Source organism: Anser brachyrhynchus, assembly GCF_964034855.1.
Source record: "Anser brachyrhynchus genome assembly, chromosome: Z".
Classification (NCBI taxonomy): Eukaryota; Metazoa; Chordata; class Aves; order Anseriformes; family Anatidae; genus Anser; species Anser brachyrhynchus.
Window position 1 is genome coordinate 48,069,201 of NC_137697.1, and position 23,852 is coordinate 48,093,052.

At 41.2% G+C, this 23,852-nt stretch overlaps 1 protein-coding gene across 5 annotated transcripts in view; it reads left to right on the forward strand.

Annotated features, from left to right (window-relative positions):
• The first annotated feature begins 57 nt into the window (after positions 1-57).
• GAK (cyclin G associated kinase) overlaps positions 58-23,852 on the forward strand; it is a 78,342-nt gene continuing 54,547 nt past the window's right edge. Inside the window, exons 1-7 of one of the 5 annotated variants that reach the window (XM_080574340.1) lie at positions 58-362; positions 13,488-13,549; positions 14,474-14,533; positions 16,565-16,679; positions 17,099-17,241; positions 20,262-20,387; positions 21,131-21,220. In XM_080574340.1, the coding sequence (XP_080430466.1) occupies positions 221-362; positions 13,488-13,549; positions 14,474-14,533; positions 16,565-16,679; positions 17,099-17,241; positions 20,262-20,387; positions 21,131-21,220 (738 nt within the window). In that variant the 5' untranslated portion in view covers positions 58-220. Of the gene's footprint in view, positions 363-13,487; positions 13,550-14,473; positions 14,534-16,564; positions 16,680-17,098; positions 17,242-17,678; positions 19,201-19,395; positions 19,824-20,261; positions 20,388-21,130; positions 21,221-23,852 lie in introns of those variants that run through there. The other 4 variants (XM_080574341.1, XM_080574343.1, XM_080574344.1 and 1 more) reach the window with 4 other exon arrangements.

A 23,852-nucleotide genomic window follows, 5' to 3' on the forward strand; every position in this document is an offset into this window, starting at 1 on the left:
CACCCCGGGCGGTGCCGTGATGTCACACGTGACGCAGCGCACCCGGAAGCAGGCCGGAGCGCCTACAGTACAGCACGGGGGCTGAGGAGGCGCCCCCCGCCCCCCCCCGCCGCCCTCGGCAGAGCCGCCGCCGCCCTCCCGCCGCGTTCCCCCCCCCGCCCCCCAACCCTTTTTGACCTTTCGCGGCCCCTGTCGGCGGGGTGGGCGCCGGGCAGCAGCCATGTCGCTGCTGCAGTCCGCCCTGGACTTCCTGGCGGGGCCCGGCTCCCTGGGGGCCGCCAGCCGCGACCAGAACGACTTCGTGGGGCAGACGGTGGAGATGGGCGACATGAGGCTGCGCGTCCGGAGGGTCATCGCCGAGGGTACGGCCGCGACGGGGCTGGGGCGGGGGTGGGGGGGTTCAGGGTGGGAATGAGGAGACAGTTCTGGTCAGAAAGAGCAGTCAGGCACTGGGATGGGTTGCCCAGGGAGGTGGTAGAGTCACCGTTCCTGGGGGTGTTCAAGGAAAGGCTGGACGTGGTGCTTGGGGATATGGGTTAGTGGGTGACATTGGTGTTAGGGGGACGGTTGGACCAGGTGATCTTGGAGGTCTCTTCCGACCTTAATGGTTCTGTGCTCATTTGTTCCTGCGCGGCTTTTTAAAACCTCATAGTCACCAGGGCGAAATAAACTTTGATTCTTTAAAGATTAGCTCCTGCCAGGTGAACGCTAAACAAACCGTCTGTTACTGCTGGTGCTGTGACGTTCCTGTCTGGGCTAACCATAACAGTTTCCAGAGAAAGCAGAGGATGGGCGGGCAGCTAAGTACTGTTCGGAGAAGTACCTGCCGTTTAGTTCTTCGTACTTCGTGTTTCGTACTTCACTTTGGCAGCAGCTTACTGTTCACCAGGATCTAACACAGGTCTTCTAAAATGTCAGGGGAAAGATGCCAGTTAGATGACCTAAAGCAAATAGGGATGTGCCTCAAGTCTGGTGTTCTCAAGCAGTTATTTGCCACTGGAGTTCGGAGTGTTCCTTGTTTGCCTCAGTGCTGTGGCTTTACTTCTTGTTTTCCCTTTCACTGATTGAAATAGGTTCCAACAGCGTGCTTATGCTAGGGAGTGAGACCAGCCAACATAGGTGACCTTAAACAACCCTTAGGTATGTTCAACATTTGCCTGACTGCAGTTTGCAGTAGTTGAACCTGTGCTGACACCCGAACATCTTGGTACCGTTTCTAGAACAGACATTTGAAGAGACCTGCTTAATTAGTCACTATCTTAAAAAAGAAATAAAAAGGGGGGGGGGGGGAACACCCCACAAAAAGGCCACAAGGTTTTCATTATGAAATGTAGTTCATTCAGTTGAGCTTGGAGCTATTGGGTGTCCAAAAAGTTCCTGCCACTTCTTCCGTCTTCAGACTTGAAACAGGAATGTCTCTGTCTTAAACTCACCACTTGATTTGTTGCTGATACAGTTTTTCCTCCAGCTCTGAACCTGTGCTTGACACTTTCTTGCAAATGCTTGCATAAGTGTTCTTAAGAGCAATCTTCTCAATGCTTAACAAATCGAAAATCTGTTCGTTTCAAGCGAGTTCTTTCCTGCCAGGTTCCCTGCTAGAATTCAAGGACTGCGTTCTGAATTTAGATTTCAAGTCCATGGTGAGATGCATGTGAACTGCGAATGCGGAGAAATGGCCTTTTCTATAAGATCGTATGGTCTCCTTTGTTTTTAATTGATGTGAACAGAGTCTATGGGTTGTGAAGTATCATGTGGCATGCAGGGTAAGTTTGTTGGTTCTCGCACCCTGCAGCTCTTTCCAGATCAGCGTTGTGCTGCCTGTCTGTGTTGGTGCAAATACGTGTGTGCCTGTGTTTTGAACTGGGATGCTAGCTACACAGTTCGTGTAGGTCTGTTTCCCTGACTCATTTTGCAGAAATACCACCCTAGGAGCAGGACTGGGCTAACTGAAAATGTGGTGTGCTGCGGCAGGACTGTGAGAACAAGTGTGGGGAGGACAAGCAGGCGAAGATCCCTTGCACTGATAAGACCTCCTAACAGAGGATGAGCAGATGCATGAACAGATAAAGTGTTTCAGAGGATGGACTGAGTGCTTCTGGAGTAGTCTGCTCTGTCTTCTACTTTGACGTTTCAGTTGCTCGCTGCAGCTAAGAAATTTTAGAGGAAATGGCTCAGTGCCTTTACGTTTAATCCCTGCTTGCCTTTCATGTGACGCTGGCTTCAGCAGTTGTCATGGTTCTTCAGGGCCTTCCAGTTAGGTGCTCGTGCTGCTGTGAAATTCTCCTTATGCTAGGTTACACGCCTAGTTGGTAAAGGTGAGTAAAGGCAACTTTGTGCTCTTTTGTATGCACGTAAGTCACTTGCCAGGCAAGCATTTTGTACTTGTCTCCATTACCGTGTGGGCATCTCCCCGTACCAGGGAGTCTGCACACGTGCAGTCTAGCTACACGAGACAGAGAACTCTGTAGGTAGCGTTAGGTGATGGTGGCTTAGACTGCAATCTGTCAGATCCCTTGCTGTTCACGTGAACAGCATGTACAATTTTCTATGCTGACTTTTGCTTCTTCGTTTGGTGTTCTGGGGTGTCCTCCCCCTTTGTTCAGGATTCTTGTGTCAGCCTATACCAGATAGCTGAGGGATGGGGACTGCTGAGCTGATGATTTGGCTATTAGTGCGCTGGCACGTTCGACCTTCCAAGAGAGTTGGAGGGAGCAGGTGACCAGAGCAGGGTGAGCAGTAGTCTTCAGAAAGTAATTTCTTAATTCTTGCTCCTGAGAGATGGCAGTCTTTATATGTTACGTTCTTCCATGAGTTTTTCTAGTGAGTCTGTTTTGTAAAAGCAGTTAGTGGTGGCGTTTTAATTGGTGTGAGCAGAGCCTGTTGATTAGCATCATGAAGTATCATAGGGTAGCAGAAACAGAGTCGTTCATAAGTTGTTTCATATCTCTCATTGACAATGTGAAAATACAGTAAGTATAGAGAACTTGAGGGTGTCTCATAATAGCAAACAGAAGTCGATCTATAAAACAAAACCTGATACCTTTCAATCTCTTGTAAGGTTGAAAAAAAAATAAACTTATCCTGCAAGTGTTATGTTAAGTGTTTGATTAAATCAGGTAACATTTTTAGTGGTTTTCATAGCATGTTAAAAATTGGTTGATAAGTTCACCAGTAGTTCCTACTGCCACTCAGCAGATAATGCAATTTTCCTACAAATACTTCATGGCTAGTGAGATGTTAATTTGCTTCTTGAGAACTGCTCTTGAGTTTTACAGGTTAAATAGGGCACTGTTGTTGATAATTTCATATTTACTATTTCAGCTTTGTTAAATTTTCTGGAACAGAGATCGCAATAATGGAAAATTAATCTTTAAGAAGTTTTGAGGATTCTTCTGGTAAGATAAGTGAGATAAACCAGACAGAAAATAGGCCTCTATTAGTGTTTTCAATGAGTTATTTTAAAATGCTTTGTATTCGAGTTACTGTGTTTTTTTTAAATCTGTGCTAGAGATGATTGCATCAAGAAAATCATTTTATGCCATAATTACTGTTTAAATATAGTTTTTGTCTTTGTCAACAGGTAATTCAACTGTGGATTGATTAACCCTCATGGTTTTCTCTTTACTCTCGAGAGTGTAATTGCTGTTCTATGAAGTATAGATTAAGTTGTTGATTTCTGTCTGAACTGGGACAGTGGTATCTTGGTTCAAACTTAAAGGTTTTACACAAAGCAACTCAGGGTCTTGTCACTGGGAGGAGCTGGTGGCATGGAATTAGCAACACTTGTTCTTCAAAGTATATTGAGATACAAGCAGCCTGCTTGTGTAGGCTAATTGCAATGTGTTCGAAAACTTGTGTTCTGGAGTTATCCAGGTACTCTTTGGTCTGACAGATGAGGAGCAAAAGCTAAGCATAAATGACGGAATTGGGGTTTCAGTGCCTATGAAGTTCTCTTGCCTAAGAATTGGGGATTTTATATCCACTAATGAACAGTCAGTGAAGACAGAGAGTTCACTGTTCAGGCTGAGGGGTGCCTGGCTCCTCTTCATGAAATGCACAGACTCTGTAGTACTGATCCATGTATGGGGTAGCTGAGAGAAGCTGCAGAAAACTGCTTTTCACGCTGCACAGAGGTACTAGAGAAAGCAACGGAACTTCTCCAACACTTCAGATAAATTACAAGTTTATAACACACTAAGACTAAATGTCTGTTTAGCCTTATTTTTCTTCCAGATGCTGTGATGAGAAGGCAAAGACGTTAAGTTTTACTAATACTTGTCCCTCAGATTAGAAACTCTTTGAGAGAAGATGTGCAATTTTTTTTTCCTCCAGTGGAGGTCAGGAATGTGACTTCCTGCACGCTCAAGTCTTTAAGGCTTTTTGATATGGGTTAGTATTAATACTAGTCCTTATTCTTTTTCACACAGAATTTTCCTCTCAACGCCGTGGCATTTTGTAAATAAGATTTCCCCTGTGATATGCTTGTCCAACTGTGCTGTCGCTGGAATGAAGTTTCACGTCGTGGTGGTAGATTTCCCATGTGCTGGAAAAAGCCAAGGAAAATCATGACTGATGAGTTGTGTGGAAGGAAATTCCCTGAAATATCTCATTTGTGTTTTTTAAATTTTATCTGGATTTAAGGGAAAAGTACTTCTGTTTCCTCATTGTACACTTAACAACTTTTAAAATGTTTTTCTTGCTTGTTTTACACGAGAGAGTGAACAACTGAGAATAAAAAACATATGCAGTTCTGTGAGGAGCAGGGAACAAGCAAGTTCTGTAGCGTGCATTTAGCAACCATTTATGTCTACTGATTTATTAAGCTTTCTGTGAGCAGCAAGCATGGGCAGAAGAATAAGACCATGGAACAGAACCGTGGTGACACAAGTTCTGCATCACTGAGATTTTGATCTGAGTTTAAAAAAATCACTATGAAGAAAGAACCATTCCTTAATGAAAAAAGTAGCAGTACAGACTAGAGGCCTTAATTTCTTCTGAGTTCAACGAGCTGTCAAGAGCTGAAGTCATGTATGTGACTTGTTCGAAACAGTATTGTGACAAAATAGAACTTGTATCTTTTGTTAAAGCACTGTGAAAAAATCTGCTTTGATCTTTGAGTTTATGCAATTAATATTTTGAAAGTAAACAGGCAGAATTATAGTTCACCAACTTTATAGGTATGGTTTTATGGTCTCTGCAACTCCTGGATTCACAGTACGGTGAATCATAGAATGTCTCAGGTTGGAAGGGACATTAAAGATCCCACAGTTCCAACCCCCCTGCCATAGGCAGGGATGCTACCCGCTAGAGCAGGTTGCTCAGGGCCTCATCTAACCTGGCCTTGAACACCTCCAGGGATGGGGCATCCACAGCTTCTCTGGGCAACCTGTGCCAGTGCCTCACCACCCTCTGAGTGAAGAGGGGTGGTGATGTAATTAAATGCTGGACAGGTATAATTCATAAACCTCTGGCCAGCAGAGTCATAATGAACACTTAGTCTGTTTCAGGGGGATATAGTTAGTTTGATTTGCCGGCAGGTGGATGGATTCACTATGAAGAGAGGAGAGCTCACATCACGTCAAAGGGAAGTTGCAACAGCTGTGAAGTAAAGGATGAACTGGCAGTTTTACAAACTGTGTGAGGCAGGCTTCTCAGAAGCAGGAAACAAAGTCAGACTTGCTAAGGAAGAGCCAAAGCAGCCTGACCTAGTAGCTTTCTGGTTCATGCTCCCTTTACTGCAGGTGTAGAGAGGATTTCCTAGCATGAAGCAGAGCAATACTGTTTGTTGTTCAAAGCTTCTGTTTCTTAGGTATAACAGTTCATACTTGCAGGGGAGCAATGAATGTTTCAAGGTGTTCTACTTCTCCAGTTCTCAAGGCTCTGGGGAAAAACTCCAGATCTTTCAGCATACTTCATCTCTGGGGTTGCTTCTTCATGTTATTAGGACTTTGCAGTTAACACAAATTTATGACTGGACTTGAAGGAAAAATGCTTATCAGTGCTTGGCAACAATAACACAGTATCTCTTCCTTTTTGATCAAGGGTGTTGCTTGTACTCCTTCAGAAAAGCATCTGCCCACTTTAAGGTAGGGTGCAGTGTAGCATGTAGTCCACGCTGCAATTAGGGTGTTTCAATTGAGCTATAATCAAAATACGAGCAACCCAAAACAGAGGTAGAAAGAAATTTGGTCAGTATTTGGGAGGGGAGCGGACAAGTCATACCAAGTAATTAAAAACAGGAAGTTATTCACGTCATCTCTTTCTCATGACTAGTTAAGTGTGTAAAGAAACAAGGCATTACAGCAGCACGCAGTTTTGTGCTGTGGTTGATATCCCTTCAGATTTCATGCTGCCCTAGCCACCAAGTAGTGGAGCAGTCATTTCACTGAAATGGTTTCTCTGAAGATCAGTGAGGGTAGGAAATACAAAAACCTGATCAAAAAGAACAGTTTTATGTCCACGTAGGTTTGTAGTGCAGTGAACTTAATTGGTATTATGAGGTGCCAAGGTTTAACATGGAGGAGAAGGCAGATCTCTGTTGGAAATGAAAGGGTCTTCTCAGCTCTATAAGAGGACGATGGAAAAACTGGCAGCAGCATTGCACTTGGGCTGTGGTGGTGTAAGGATGGGTACAGAGTGCTAACTACTAACACAAGTGAGGTAAGGCTAGTTCCCAAGGCAAAGCAAGTCAAAAGGTGGTGATAATATGGACTGGGGAGGTGAGGCTGGTAAGCTTTGTGCTCTGGTCGTCGTGCATGGAGCAAGCTGGTTCCAGAACTGGCTGCTGTACTTGGCTACTCTGTTTTCACAAGTTGGCGTAGTGCTTTGTGTAGTGTACCTCTTACAACTAAGTTTGTGCCTACAGAAGATGAAGACAACCAGTTTTGTTCTGTCATGGTTTCTGTGACAAAATGATCTGAGAACTTTTGGAAGTTTTGGCTGCATTCTAGAAACAGGACTATGAAATGCTTCAAGACTGTAAATTTTGTTCCTTGGGGCAAGAGCTTGGATGTGTGTGTGTGTATATATACATACACACAGGTAACCTGTATGGAGAAATCCTAAAATTATTTTGCTGATATGAAAAGGCTCAGAAAACTGGCTTAAAAAAAAAATATCTACATGTATTTGCAGGGGTGGAAATGACGAGTGAAACCACACAAAATAAAACTACTTTCTGCACCCCTAGGAAAGAAACTGAAGTAGTCCTTCTATTCTTAACTTTCATTTCCTTGTTTGCATCAGTTGGTCTGCAGTGGAGGTGTTTGCATATACAGGTATGTTAGTGTAGAGACGTGGTCTTTGACTAAGATGATTGACAGTGAAAACCTTGTTGTGGATATAGTTAAATGGGTTGTGTTGTTTGCCCCATGAAGATCAGTGGTGAGTGTTCTCCCTGTCCTTGTCTCAACCCTTGAGCCCTTCCCACCCTATTTTCTCCCCCTTTTTTTTGAGCAGGGGGAATGAGGGAGTGGTTGTGGTGGAGTTCAGCTGCTCAGCAGGGTAAAACCACCACAGTCCTTTTCAGTGCTCAAAAAGGCTCCAAATCTGCGGCTCCAGGAGTTTGAGATAAGGATGATAATTGAGAGAAGTAACGGGCAAAACACGGACTGGATGTTGTTTATTAATGTAATAGTTGAGAAGAACTTAAGTAATAATTGTGAGGAATGTGTTGCAGTACTGTGGTGAAAGGACAAGGGGTGGAGTGTTTGTAAATTGTCCACTTTGTTGGTGTTGTGACGGTATTACGTTTATTTTGGTGTGGGGATTTCTTTTTGTTGTATGTGAACTTCATGAAGATTGATTGTGAAGTAAGAGTGTATTGTGATCACTCTTAAATATGCTTTTCATAGAGACAAGGGGTGGAATCTATTTGTTTTTTGTGGCAAGCGTTTGGTAGCAGGGGCTGCAGGGGTGGCCTCTGTGAGCAGAGCCCAGCAGCTGCCCCGTGTCAGAGCAGAGCCAGCTCCAGACGGCTCCAAAGGGACCTGCTGCTGGCCTGAGCTGAGCCAGGGAGCGACCCTGGGTGGGCCCCTGGGAGAGCAGAGTTAAGGAAGGGGGAAAAACCTGCTGTGCAACAGCAGCTGGGAGAGAGGAGTCAGAAATGTGAAAGAAGCAGCCCTGCAGCCCCCAGTTGAGTGTGTTAGCATTCACGAAGACACACAATCCACAAAGTGATTATATGAAGGTGCTTTATTAGGTGCCGGAAGTTAGTGGCATGCCTGCCCAAATCTAACTTGGTCCGATTTGTTCACTCAGTTCTCTTTTATCTCCTAAAATATTACATATGCATTAAGTTTTACAACACATCTATGCATATTCATTTCCTAGCTCCGCCTAGCCCTGCTTTGTATGCTAATTATCTTATCAGTCCTTCTGAGCTTGTGTATCACTCCCTGGTGGTCGTCCGGGTGGTTGTCAGGATGAAGTAAGATGTCTTTATCAGAGTTGAACTTTTTACCTTTTCTTCTTGCACATGCTCTCTGAGCCCTTGGTCTCAGTCCAAACTGTAAGGTTGGTTTGAGCCAGTTCCCGGGGTCCGAGGGGCCCCAGTTATCTAGATGTCTTGCAAGTTCGGCATTCATTTAGTCCTCCTCCTTACTCCTCATCACGTATTGGTGCATTCTCTCATGCTATCTTTGCACATATATTTTGTATCTTCCAAGTGCAGCCCAGGCACAGTACATCGCAAATGTAACACACATTAAGCAATATTAATTGGATAAACGTATATTTCATCTTCTATTACCAACAAGTGCAGCAGGAGGGCAGGAGGTGCTCCAGGCAGGCAGCAGCAGTTCCCCTGCGGCCTGTGCAGGGAGAGGCCCCTGGTGGAGCAGGCTGTCCCCCTGCAGCCCATGGGTCCCACACGGAGCAGATCTCCACGCTGCAGCCCCCCCGTGGAGGAGCCCCCGGTGGAGCAGGTGGAGGTGGCCTGGAGGCGCCTGCGGCCCATGGAGAGCCCCCGCAGGAGCAGGCCCCGGGCCGGAGCTGCAGCCCGTGGACAGGAGCCCATGCAGGAGCAAGGGGTCTGGGGGGAGCTGCCGCCCACCTGTGGGGGACCCGTGCTGGAGCAGTTTGCTCCTGGGGGATGGATGGACCCCGTGGTACGGAGCCATGTGGGAGCAGGTCTTGAAGAGCTGCTGCCTGTGGGCAGCCCCCACAGGCTCAGTTCGGGAAGGACGGCATCCCGTGGGAGGGACCCCACGGGGAGCAGGGGCAGAGAGTGAACGAGAGGGAGCGGCGGAGACAGCAGCGGAGACAAAGCGTCGGGGACTGACCGCAGCCCCCATTCCCATGGGAGGAGGTGGAGGAGTTTGGATGGAGGGAAGGTGTTTTTTGGTTAGCTTTTAGTTCTCACTGTTCTAGTCTGCTAGTGATAGTCAATAAATCATATTAACCTCCCCATGCTGAGTCTGGTTTGCCCGTGACAATAGTTGTTGAGTGATCTCCCCATCCTTATCTCAACCTCTGAGCCCTTTGCATCGTATTTTCTTCCCCTTTCCTTTTGAGGAGGGAGAGAGAAAGCAGTTGTAGGAAAGTTCTGCTGCCCAGCAGGTCAGGATAAAAGCACCACGCAGATAAAGGTGCTTTTTTTATTTTTGCAAATTATATTACTTACTGTGTTGGTCATGGCAAAGAAGTTTTGCCAGTGAAGCCTTTTCTATTCAGGGTATGTTTAAACTGCTTGAACAGGCTAGCTATACAAGGAAGCTAGTATCAAATTCTAAATAAAACTGCTTTTAATAATGAAGCAGTAGGACACGTTTTGTCTTTTTTGAAAATAATTGCTTTTATCAATAGTAGGTGGCTGGACCAAGTAAACAAGTAGCTTCACAACTTCTCACCGGACTTTTTGTTTCCCAGAAAATCTATAGACTTAAAATTAGTATCAGCAGTACTACTGCAGTAGTAGTGGATAGATAATATTGTATGGAACTGAACAGTGTTCAGGTGAAACTGAATGAAATGACAGAGTGAGAGAATTAAAATTGGTGTTTGACAGGCATGTAGCGGTAAAGGATCAGATTAAGCCCTGCAGCAGTGAAAGGTACTTTATTTATAAAATGGGTACAACGAAGAGAATTTAGCCAAGCATAATACCAGCTGACTGGCTTTTGTTTGGGGTTCTGAAAATTGCAATGTACTTAATGTATTTAGCATTGCTGTACTTGATCTTTTTTGGTACAATCACTGAAATAAAAGTGTTTCCTTTAAACTATTTGTATACCCTCAAGCTATCAATATTTAAATCAAGTTGCTTCTTTCAGTTTACTGTTTGATTTGAGTTAATTCTGATGTATTGTTTCTTTCACCTGTGCAATTCCTAAGGCATCATTTGATGCTTTTGGATGAAGCATAAGCTGTATTTTGGAGTGTGTCTGTGTAGATGTGTGGACACAGGGGTTTGTGGTGGTATTAGCAAGGTGTGTGCTTGAAATACATTTGGACTTACCCCATTTCAGCAGAGAACCCTTGCCAGTGTACCCAGTGCAGCTGAGCATGCAAAATAACTGTTCAGTCACCTGGGGTGCCACTGTCACCATTCGGCACTTGAGTGCCGTCCACAAAACTGTGCAGTAACTTTCTGTAGTAGAAATTTGTGCTGTCAGAAGCCCCCAGCTTTGTAAACTAAAGTCTGTATTTTTAAAATGTGCAGTTTGCAGGGCTTTTAGAATAAAACCAGGAGATATTTATCGAGACGCATGCGAAGACAGGATTTTCCTGTGACAACGGTCGGTTCCACACCAAAACACTTTGAAGTTGAGCTAAAGTTTTGCCAAGAGACAATACATAATTATAAACATCCTGGTTCCCTGTTATGTGCATATTAGGATTTGGTTCTGAGGTCTCATAAGGCTTTCCATACATAATCTCATATGGGCGTACTGACGTTCCACTCCTTGGCTTTATCCTTATTCTCAATAAGGCTATAGGCAAAGCTTGTGGCCATTGTATTTCGGCTTCCTGGCAGATTTTACTGATCTGTCCATTTAGTGTTTGGTTCATCCTTTCTACCTGCCCACTAGATTGGGGTCTCCATGCAGTATGTAAATTCCAAGAAATTCCTAATAGCTGGCTTAACATCTTTAACCACAGATGCAACAAAGTGCGGTCCCCTGTCCGAGGATATTGCTAACGGCACCCCAAACCTCGGAATGATTTCCTGCAATAACCATTTTACTGTCTCTTTAGCTTGATTGGTGCGACAGGGAAGGGCTTCTGGCCATCCGGAGAAGGTGTCAGTTAATACCGGTGAATACTGATACCCCCCTTTTCTTGGGAGTTCGAAAAAATAATTTGCCACTGTTTGGAGCTTGATTACTTTTATACCTGTCTCACAATGGTATACAAATTAGGCCTTATCCATTTTCTATTTAAAAACTCTTATACTACTTGAGCTCCCCAGCATGCTTTATTATGTTCTACAATTACCGTTCCATTTAATATGGTATCACAATTCTGCCATCATTTATTTACGTTAAACCTGCAGGTAACATTTTCCATTTACATCTTAGAATATTCTACTTCATTTTCTAAAGCTTTTGCTAATGCCTGATTTTCTGTTCTTGGTACTAGTGCCAAAATTTACGCGCATGCAACGACTTCCTTCTGTAGGTCCAGCAGTACTTTCCCTGCGTGGAAAGCCTGTGGGGCCTGTGTAGAAGAGAGATGTGGAGGCAGTACCACTGCAGCACGGTGCCTGGTGTACATGGCCTACTGACTGCAACAGTGGGCTCTGAACCCTGGGTCGTACCTCTTGCTGTGATCAGGGAACTGGTTGGAAATACCAGTCATGGGCTACGGCTTCCCAGTCCAGGGATAGCCCATGGATTACCTTGCTTGTTTCACTAGTGCTATGAAATCTGTAAGCAGTAGTCGTAGCTGATCAGCGTTGTCAAGAACTCTGGTTTTGTTGCCTATGTTCTCATTCAGAAAGGAGCCAAAACATCTTCAGGTAGTACTCCAAGATGGTGGCGTGCACTTCATTCTGTCTCCAGCTCCTGCCCCGTCAGCATCCCAAATTCAGGTGTGTGATCGAGAGATGCCAACCAGAACACTTGTGCTGAGGGCATGTGGAAAGCACCAAACCTGCTTTTAGAAAAAGAATCAAAGTTAATGTCTAAACACAGAGCAGGCAGGGGCCTGTAGGGGAGGACTGAAGTACTCTAGCAGAGAGTGCTGTCTGTCCTCTTTGATACCATTGATACTTTGACTCTTCTTTAGTGTTGCAGTTACTCTTTATCTTGTTCTCCTTGCTACCGGGGTTTTGGTTTGTTGTTTCTGTATAAAATTATACTGTAAAAGAACTCAGTATCAGGGAGCCTGTCATTCATTCAGATCTTGCTGTTAATGCTTATGGCACAGTAACAGGATATGTTGGTGGTAACATTTGGGAGTTGTGGAGTTTAAAAAGTGAGAACATGTGATGGCTGATTGCCATGTGACATTTTCGAGGGTACTTCTTGAAAAGCCTTGAATCTCATTGAATTGCATGAGACACGTAAGTGTTCGCTTCAGCCTCATGTTAATGTTCCTCACCCACAGAGAAGAGGTACAAGGCGCTAGTATAACTAGTGATTTGGATCATGCATCTTTTAAAAAGTGCCTTGGCAGCTTGTTTCTTGCCTGACATTTTTATTCCGTATCCTGTTCTCTTAGACCTTTTGACCAGTCAAATTTTCTAGGTCACTGACATCTGTGCTTATTTTCCAAATTACTTCTAGAGAGGACATCACTATGTAGCTGAATGAGAATAGAATTTATACTAGTGGTGTAGAAAGGCAACTCAGCTCAAGTTTGTCACTTACCGTGCTTGGCTGTTAGTCCACCAGGCATTTGCTGCAGTAGGTGGGGAGCAAATGTGCAACCATACTGTTGATGTAACCACAGGGAAGGTATTCATAGAAGAAATAAAAATAGTGTAAGTTATGATTAAATTTCAGATTAGTGACAACATCATACTTTGTGGTAGAGGAAATGTGTGCTTCAGTGCTTGAAAATGCTTTGGGCTTTTAATATGTACCCTAAAGTGTGGTAGTTATCCTAAACATACAAAGAGATTTGTGTTTAAAATTTTAAACTCCCTTGGTTAGTTTTTTTTTTTTTTTAATGACAAGGCTAATAGTAAAAGCAAATAAATAAGCAAACAAGACTAGTTTAATTAAAATCATTCAGTATATAGGCTGTAGCAAATGTTGGTTTTATATGTGCTTGCATTTCAAAAAAAAATCTGCATGTGCAGACTAACAAAACGCAGAACAGTTACAAAGCTGGTGGGGCAACAGACGTGCAAAAGAAAGCAAGTACTGTCACGAATATATCAGCTTTTGTATGTAGCTTGCATATACTATTGGGACCAGAAAATACGTATACTTACATTCAGTAAAGCTTCTTTATTCTAACAAAGCTAATGCATGAATTTAAAGATTGGTTTATCTGAATGCTGAAAATTTAAACTGACTTAAAGTGTCTTTCTCTTGCAGGTGGTTTTGCTTTTGTCTATGAAGCTCAGGATCTTGGAAGTGGCAAAGAATATGCTTTAAAGGTAAAATGAATTTATTTAACTACAGGTTTGCAATGTCCATCTTTCCCTAACACTTTAGCATGATAACTATTTCTTGATATACTCCACTGAACAAGGCATTTGGAGAAATCCAGAATGATACAGTGGTATTTGCACTGCACTATAGCCATGTTTAGAACTGTCATTAGTTTTAGGACCCTGCATTTTATACTTAAATAACAAAAATAGATGTTGCTGTATTAGGTACTAGTGCTGTGTGCCTTTTTTTATTTTATTTGTGCCTTACGTAGAAGTTCATGACCCTGCCCTGAGGTTTTGTTGCATGGATATAAAGAACCTGGAACATTTTCATATTAAAATAAAAATGTTTAAAATATTCCGTACTTTCACCCATTCAGCGGTGCACTTTTCAGAGATGCTCCTCTGGATTCTCATGTTCTGAAGGCTTAAAATAATAATTTGTCAGCTAACAAACAAGTATTGTGGGGTGGACAATAAAATGAAATCATTTACTCTGTCATAACGTTGCTGGAAAAAAATCACGGTTGTCACTTGTGTTTCCTACAAAATGACTTCATTTTTGGAGTAGGGATGTTCTGTGGCTATATCAGAAAGGAGATCTCTGTCTTGGGGAGGAAGGGGAAAAGGGTAGTAGTACAAGAGTTGGGAGCAGTAAGGTGGCATTACACAACTGAAAATGACATGCTCTGTTTTTTTTCCATACCACATCCTACAAATAACAAAGCTTGTGACCATAAAGCATGCTTTAGTTGCATGCTTTGTTACTGTAGTATGTGGTCATGACATTCAAAATGTCATGTAGAAGTAGCCTCATTTAAATATAAGTTTAAAAAAAAGTGAACCATTACTGTACTTCTGCAGTTTTGTTGTTTTTCTGTAACTTTTAATAGTGGTGTCTTCTCAAATATATTTTTTTTCTGACAGAGGTTGTTGTCTAATGAGGAAGAAAAGAATAAAGCCATCATTCAGGAAGTTTGTTTCATGGTATCCTTTTCTGAATGTATTTAAATGTTTTGATTTAATTGCTTGGTGTGAAACATTTCTGAGAAATTGACTGGTCTACAGATTTGTCTCCTTTCATGCCTTATGCTGGTTAAGAGGACTGACATTTGAGGAAGATCTGAGTTCCTGGTTTGACATGATTCTGACACTGACATTCCAACAAGCTCAGTTCCTCAAATTGCAGGAATTTAATGTGCAGAGATAATTTTAGTAGGTGGCGTAGACTTCGCCATGTCCACTGTCTACCAAGTAATAAAATTCTTATTTGGGCATTCTTGTGGTCCTCTGACCACCATGAAGAGAGCTTTTGACCTTTAAGACGATATTTAAATCTTAGTGATACTTCCTCACATGCACTGAATTTACTGCCTTTTTGACTACTCAGAATCTTGCTTTTACTGTCAACATATCTTAATTTCTGCATCAGGTGCACCTGGCTTTAAGAAGTAATAGTGAATTTCGAGGAAGGAATTTCAGTAGAATCCATGGAGCAGAAACAAGGAGCAGAACCATCAGTGTATTTGTCCTTTTCACCTCCAATGGTGTCAGGTGGTAGGGTATAATATAATCTGTCATGTTTTATTTCTCAGTCCAGGTAATGTTCTCAGTCTTTGGCTTTAGAAGACTTGATACCCCAGCATCTCTAATACCCTTACTTTGTTTCAAGAGTCAGTGAGTAGCTGTGGCATGCTGCTGGTTTTTGGCTACTATTTTCAGTTGCATTTTGAGTTACCATGCAAAATCACTGATCTTAAGTTAAGCTACTGAGATATTTCTTTGTATGACTGCTGAAATGTTTGTCAAAAATGTAAAGTGGACACAGTTTGCTGAAAAAAATGCACTTGCAAAGAGCTGAATACCATAACACTACGCAATTTCTAGCTACCCTGACTACATCTTGCCAGGAGTAAGTGATTATTCTTTGCATGTTTTTTTCACAGCTCACTTAACTGTTGCTAACTTCCTGAGATACAACTACATAATGAAACTACTTCTCACAGTAGTTAGCAAAAGGCTCTGAAGAGGTGCACATGTTAAAAAAAAAAAAAAAAGCACTTTTGATTCATACTAAATTGGTGGATTTAACTTGCCCTTTTTGTTTTACACCTTTGTTCTTAGGTTGTCTTTGCTTTTTTTTTTCTTTTCAGACTTGGTGGATGCATCTTGTAAATCATTTGTGTTTGTCTCATGATTCTCAGTGTTTGGCTAGGGTGATGCACATAAGGAACAGCACAAATAGGTGTAGTGCAATGTAAATCTCCACTAGAAGGAACTGAGATCACTTTTGTTTTTCTCCTATTCACATAGTTCAAAAATGATACCTTGAATTTTTGAACTGTATGTGAAAAATGAGAAGGGTTTTAGTATGAGTTATTACTCATAAGAAGGTAAGCTCCCCAGTTGTTTAGAACTTTTATTTACTTTGAACTTTATTGTACTGACTTAAAATTTAAATTTAATTTTAAAATTAAAATTTAACTTAGTGATATGGTTTAGTGGAGGACTTGTTAGTGTTAGGTCAGAGGTTGGACTAGGTGATCTTGGAGGTCTCTTCCAACCTAGACGATTCTGTGATTCTGTGAAAATTAAACATTGTGGACTTAATACTTGCTTTGTAGAGGCAGGTGTTAATACAATAGCCTGTTCTTGATAAGCTGGCTAGAGAAGCAGCAGATTATTAAAACGTGTCCCTGACACTTCTGTTAATGCTTTGTAGTCACTATCAAAAGAGAAGGAGTATCTAAGGCTGTTACAAAGTCCTTGGAGCCTTAATCACAAGGATGTTTTTACTTCTGCTATGTTACCTTCAGCTATGTTTTGCTATGTTACCTTCAGCCTTGAAGTCTGTTTTTGCAGCTGAGACAGGGATTTACTTGTTCTGCTGAGTATCTTAAGTGCAGCAGTAATGCCTTCTGTGATTTTGAGCTAGCATTCAGAAGATGTCTGTGAACTGCTGTATACATTAATATTGATAAATTTGGTAGTATTCTTCCTTGAACACATTACCTCCAGAAAAAACTTTCAGGTCATCCCAACATTGTCCAGTTCTGCTCTGCTGCATCTATAGGAAAAGAAGAATCAGACACAGGACAGGGAGAGTTTCTTCTGCTTACAGAGTTGTGTAAAGGTAAACATTTCTTCTCTAAGCACTGGACATTGTTTCTGACAGCTGTTTTGCACAGGTTGCTTCACAGCTTAATTCTGAAAACCTCCTAAATATAGCATAGCTCATTAGAGCTAGAGTTCGGGTCCCTCTTTTATGAGAGTTGTGTTATGTTCTTTGAGATGGATTGACCTCTTCTTAAATATGAGGTAGTCACAAAGTTCTTTGTATTTGAGACTAGTCCAGAAAGGAACAGCAGGAATGTTTCCCAGGAGTGCCATTTCCCTTGGCACTGCAGTCTGTGTGGATTTGCCGTTTCTAGAATATCTATCTAATATAGCTCAAAACTGTAGACCTTCCTTGATGACCATCTATTCGTGACAAGCTTTCAGACTTTATGTTGTTCTGTGTGTGCTTATGTGAATTTATCTGACTTTCTACAGGACAGCTGGTGGAATTCTTAAAGAAGGTAGAACCCAAAGGACCCATCTCCTGTGATACAGTTTTGAAGATCTTTTATCAAACCTGCAGAGCTGTGCAGCATATGCATAAACAGAAGCCTCCTATAATCCACAGAGATTTAAAGGTCTGTTACAGTGTAAAGGCTGACTTGCTCTTAAGGCTGTTGCTCAATTACAATGGATAGTCATGAGCACAGGGCTTGCATGTGTTGCCTTGCCAAGATTACTGGGTGTTAATGAAGGTCATCACTGAAATACTTGCATCTTTTCAAGCAGCATCTTTTCCTTATATTTGTGCTGTTAATGTTTTTCTGTTAGCTAGTTCAGGTAGGTTACAAAAAGTCATATAACATCTTTTGCTGGTTAAGTCAGTTTGAAAGTTTTGTTTTTAATAAAATAACCAGAGTTATGACTTACAAATTGTAGTTTTGGCAAGGAGGTTTTCTCAGTACTGACAAACAGGCTTCTAGGTCATAGCAAAGAAGAGATTTTAAACAAGCTGGGATGCAACTTTTTTGGTGATACTTTCTAGAATAAGGTCTTGCAATCTTGGCAGAAATCTCTATGCACTGGTCACTAGAAAAGCTTGTAAAAAAAAGACTCATCTCTTCTCTCAAAAAGGGATGGAAAACTATTTACCAATAAATACATAATGTCTTACATAGCCAGTTCCATACAAGGTCTTCAGTGTGTTATAGCTGAGCCAATGCTGTAATTAGGTCTGCTTTTTTTCTTGTCAAGAGAAATTCCTGTCAGAGATAAAATAAGGAAAGAGGCAGAAACTTGGTTTCATTTTAGAGGCTGTAAAACAAGATGAAATGACAGTCGTGCTGCAATAGGCAGGGACCTTACTACAATCAAGTGTCAAATGGGGATCACTTAACTGTGCTACACTTCCTGGAAAGCAGGCCTGCAGTGTGGCATTAAAAAAAAAAGTTAAAAGTTTTGAGTCTACCTTCAAATGAGATCTGAGATGGTAGTGTGGTTTTTGGGGAGAGGTGTAATAGGCTGCAGTCCAAAAAGATCGTCTAAACTATTTTGACTGAAAATAGTAGGATTCATGGAGTTTCTGCAGTATAGCTTAAAGATCAACTTCATATAGTGGTGGCTGTTTCTGTCTTCCTGTGGTTTCCTTCTCGTGCTTTTCAGTGTAACACATTATGAATCCCTTTGGACAAAGTTTGCACTTAAAATGTGTGTATACAGCACTGGAAGAATCCAGCTAGTTACTGAATTGTGAAAGTTCAAGCAGTTAAAGTGATTGGTAAACATTCAGTTCTTGTGTGATATTTTAATCGTCTAAATTTGATCTTTACAGGATTTGGCTTGCAGGACACAGCTGGCTTGCATAACACAGGTCATGGAGCCTATTAGAGACAGTCTGAATAATCAGCTGAAACATTTTTAGTTATTATCAACCTTCAGCAGAGTATGCAGCACAACATGTTCACCAAATCTTGATTTTTCTCCAGTGTTACTGTAACCATTTGTAGTGTTCAAACTTGATTTGATATTGAATCATAGAACGTTTTTTGTTGGAAGGAACCTTAAAAATCACCCTGCTCTGGGGTATCTTCATTTCCAACCATAGTCAGGGATGCCACCCACTAGATCAGGTTGTCCTGGGCCCCATCCAACCTAGCCTTGAACACCCCCAGGGATGAGGCATCCACACCTTCTCTGGGCAACCAGTTCCGCTGCTTCACTGTGGGAGAAGAATTCGCAGGGAGCTTTGTGCTGTTTTGTGGGAAAGGAATTCGCAGGTGGCTTCGCGCTGTTTCACATGTCCCTGAGTTAGAGATAATGAGGAAAACAGCGGTAGAACCAAAAACTTGAGCAAGGACGAGATAAAGTAAATTGGCTACAGTGTTAAAGATGAGCTTTGGGCAGTGGCCAATTGCTGGCTGGCTCCAGGCGTGTGTCTGAGGGTCTCTAACCAACTGTAAGACAGATTCGGGTGCGTGGACAGCGTGTGAGGCTAGGGGGAAAGTATATATAGTGGTGAAAAATGGCAATAAAGGTTCTGCTGTTCAAGAGCCATCAGGAGTCCGTGTCGTGTGCGCCTTCTCTTCACCACCCTCACAGTAAAGATTTCTTCTTAATATCTAGTCTAAATCTACCTTCTTTAAGTTTAAAGTGATTACTCCTTGTCCTTGCCTCCCATTTTCATTGTATGTAGAGGTGAGCAAAGGTTATCCAGCAAAGGAATTCAATTTGCTTATTGAGACTGATACTTAAACAGCTGTCTGTCTTCTTTACAGAATAGTCAACATTAATTTTATGGTGGAATAAGGACATGTCTAAGGGAGGTCAGGGGGATGTTCTGAAAACTGAAGTTTTGGAGAATGACATCCAGAGATACGGTAGTGTCAAAAGGAAAGGGAAGATAGATCTGTCTGTCTGGAATGTGGTAGCATAATGTTGGAAAAGTTAAAAGGCACATTAGTCCCTTTTCATGACTTGTATCTTAGCCGTTTTGTGGACGTAACCACGTGATACTTCTGCCCAGTATTTACTCTTCCCTTTAAGTTTCCTCCCAGTTTCACTTAGCAGTACAGGAAGGCTGGATTTTCAGGCACTAAGAAAGGGAAGGGATGAAGATGAACTGTTCAGGTAGCACATGTTCCTCAAACAGTTGGCTTCTGTCTACTTGTGTGGTCATGGCTGCATCATTCTGGCTGTCCACCAGCAGCCTGTTTCTCTGCTGGTAACTTTTGTATTTTGTATCTACAGCAGTCCTAACCTCCACTCCACTGCAGTTGAGCTAACCATGTTCAGTTCTATGAATGAAAGCATTTATATTTCAAGATAATGCTTATGCACTTGATGATATAAGAAACAAGCCTATCCTTGGGCACTAATAAAATGACTTTTTTTCCCCAGGGTTTATTTCCTGTTCTCTTGGATGTTTACTGCTTATACCATTTTTGATGCTTCCTCTTAAAAATTGTCTGTTTTGCAGTGCAGTGTTGTTTGAAACCTTTGTTTTCCTATAAACAGGAACATTCTGGGCTAGAGTGAAGTATTATTTTCTATATATGTGTTTTTTATATTTGCTCTGTACAAATAAGTTGATATTTAAAGTACGTGTTTTGGTGTTCAGAAGTGGGATGTCTTCAATTTATTATTCTACCTCTTTTTGAAGGTGGAAAACTTGCTTATTAGCAACCAAGGGACGATTAAACTTTGTGACTTTGGTAGTGCTACAACTGTAGCTTACTATCCGGACTACAGCTGGTCTGCACAAAAGAGAGCACTGGTTGAAGAAGAGGTGAGACTATTTTAAAATAATTAATGTTGACAGTAGATTCCGTTATCTGCTGTTAATCTGCTATTAATTCATGGAACTTCTAAGAAAAATGAAGATTCTTACAGTTGTGTTCATAAGTTCTGCTTTTATATTCACGTTGCTAGAGTTTAAAGACTGCCTACAGTTAAAATCATAGCTTGTTTTCTGTAGCTGTGTCTGTAAGCACTGCTTCATTTTGAACAGTGTCCATTCTGCAGTCTGGTGTGGAAATAGAAGTGATTGATTAATAGAGCCTCTTCTAATTGCACTATCAACAGGAAGTTGAAAATTGGTTATGCCAAAGAGATTCTCACCTTCTGAATTTTCTGTTAAGTGATTTATGAAGAAATAGCAGGTCTTCTGAGCAGGACCTAAGCAGGCAGTATTACTGTGCTCCTAGGACTACAGTGACAGCATTAAATATGCCGTTGATTTTTCCAAAGTGCATTTGCTCTTTATTTTGAGGTGCGAATAATGTTCCTAATGTGGAACAGTGATTTAGCTTCGCATATTTGCAGTTTGGAAATATTCTTGAAGATTACAATGTTATCAAAGTTCTTGTGACTATTACATGATTCAGTTGATAGCTTCTGCATGGACAAGAGTTTCTGAAATTAATTATCAAAGATAGCTGTCCATGCAGAATGGATAGCATTCTATTTCTGTGGTTGAATGTCATTAAAGCTTATTCTAGTTTTTGCTTCAAGAAATTCTATCTTCTGCAGATCACCAGGAACACAACACCAATGTACAGGGCACCAGAGATGATAGACTTGTATTCAAATTTTCCAATTAGTGAAAAGCAGGACATTTGGGTAAGAAATTTTCTTTGCTTTATCATAGCTTCTTATGTCATAGTGAAACTAATTATGCAGTCTGCATTAATTTTTAACTAAAAATGAATGAAAATAAATGTGGATTGGACTGTTTTTGTCAAAATCAGCTTAAATAGTGTGAACTGTGTATCTAAATACTTACGAAGTGAGATGTAGAGTTAATGTTTTTTCCCCCCAGTTCTAGCTTGACTTCCATTGTGAAAGGCAATGCTGAGCTTTCTTTTACAATCAGTTGTTCTGTTGCTTAGGTGGAGCTTACCACAACACAGACATAATATTTATAGTCCTTAAATTCAAAATTCAAATTGTTTCCTTTCAAGCTCTGTCATGCATGTCATCCTGTGACAACTTACTGCTAAGTTGAGTTAAAACTGTCATACCTACTGTATTAACAGTATTAACTGTTAATACCTACTACATCTAGGTATTACATTTAGATAGCAAAGATGAAAATGATGTAAGGATCATTCATGTTTTATATAGCAAAGTATATAAGCTGTTAATGTTCACTGAAAAAGCTGTTGTAAGTTTTAAATCTTTGATTTTACCTTTTCCAGTTATCTAGTAACTGGTAATACTGCAATAATACGGAGGTACTACCCAATGATTTTGTTTAGAGATGTTTTGGTTTATTGTATGTCTTTTATAGAGTCAGTGTCAAATTCTTCAACTGTCTGTATTGGCAAAAAGTCAAAAGACTAACTGAGAAAATGTAATGTGGGTGCTTTGAGATTTCAGCTAGACTCTCAGAACTTCATTCCGTTTCTTAGTTACAATTGAGCAAACTTCTGTTTAACGTCTATTTTAACGTTACGTTTTCAGTGATTTTTTTTTCTGGCATGTGAAGAAATAACAAATGCTTTTTCTGACAACTTGGTCATTTCACACTCCTTCAATACTGACCGTCTGAACTAAGATTACATCTAGTTAAACACAGCAAGAATTTCATTTAACAAAAGCCTTTCTCAAAATGGCAGTTAGTTATCCTAAACAAAAGAAATGCATCTGTTGGCGTGCACCTGGTGCTTATCTCCTGCTGTGTTTTTGGAAGGTCTGTTCTGTTTACCGTGCTTGCCTTGGAACATGTTGTTCTGTGTTTTTCCTTTACACTCTGGTTTCAGCCAAAACATGCACAGTATCCAGCAGAAGAGTAGGACAGTGTCTGAAAGTGTAACTGACTTGTAGTTTGTGGTTCACATAAACAAAACAGTTTTCCCAGGAAAGCGTATAGGGCGAGTAACACTCATGGTTACTTGTAGCGTGAGCTTAAAAGTGTAAAGGAGGTAGAAATGTCTTCTTTAAAACAAAAGCATGGATGAAACAGTTATCAACTGTGTAGATTCCAGCACAGGAATGTGATTAGGTACTGAATAAATTAGAAGTTTTCAGGCTCGGTCAGTTGTTTTCTGCGCATTTCCTACCTAAGTCTAGAGATATGCAGAAAACAAGCACATTAATTAGAAAGGGATTAAACTGAAGGTATTTGTTTTTAGTGTGCTTACTTAGTGTCATTTCCTCAACTGAAATGACAGTCTCTATCTTGTCGTAAAGATTTTTCTCAGAAATTACCCTTTTGGCTTGCAAGCTGCTTCATATATTCCTGTGATCTAATACTTCTGGAAATGCAAATGAAGGGCTCCTTGCTAAGGAGTGAAATTTCAAATTTGGGTTGTCCTTAACCAATACCTGGTAAGAAATTCTTCTAGTTTATGTAAGGCATCTTCCAGATTTTACTCCTGATGAGTTGAGTATCTGTAGATTTCATGACCCGTATTTATTTTTTCAGAAATTACTTTGGAGTACTGTCTGTGTATGCATGGAACTATACTATAAAACTTTTGTTTCTTATTGCCTAAAGCTTGAGCTTGGCATGGAAATAACAGTATCTTGATTTGTTTCAAAATCTTCTCCTTTCCTCAAAAGACACTACCGCCTTCCTGCCCCCCCCCCCCCCCCCCCCCAAAAAAAAACAACAAAACAAGGAACCAAGCAAAACACTTCCACTGTGCTAAGGGGTGAGATAAGGCAAAATGGTAAAGGAAAATTAGGACTTGTTTGTGGCAGTTCTTTGTGTTGAGTCAGCATTAGTTGATGACAGTATCCCCAGGTTCAGTGAGCTTTCTTCCATTCAGGCAAGTCTGCATATCTTTGTCATAAGACCTGTTGTGACAAAGTAAAGGCTTTTTTGTCACTTAGTTTTTTCACTTTCTTCTGCCCAGACTACTTAGAATTTCTTAGGAAAAAAGAGGAAAGATTAATAGCATAGTTGTTAAATTCAGGAACTTCCAATAAGCTGATCTTTGGTATTAATCCTGGTTTATTTCAGTGTACTCTGACACCTCAGAATGCATTTGCTATGCTGATTCCAAATATAGAATATGGGCTGTAGTCAAAATTCAGAATGGATGGCTGGTTATAACCCTTCTCACTTGAGTTTTTTTAATTATGTGCTCAATCTGTCAAACATTGACTCCTTTCTATCATGACCATTGCAAGAAAAAGCCTGTCTTGAAAGAATTTTTTTGAAATTTAAACTGTGGTAGACATTTTGTCTGGAATGGTGAGGGTGGGAAACTCAAACCAGAGTAAATTCCAAAGAAATATCTTTCCA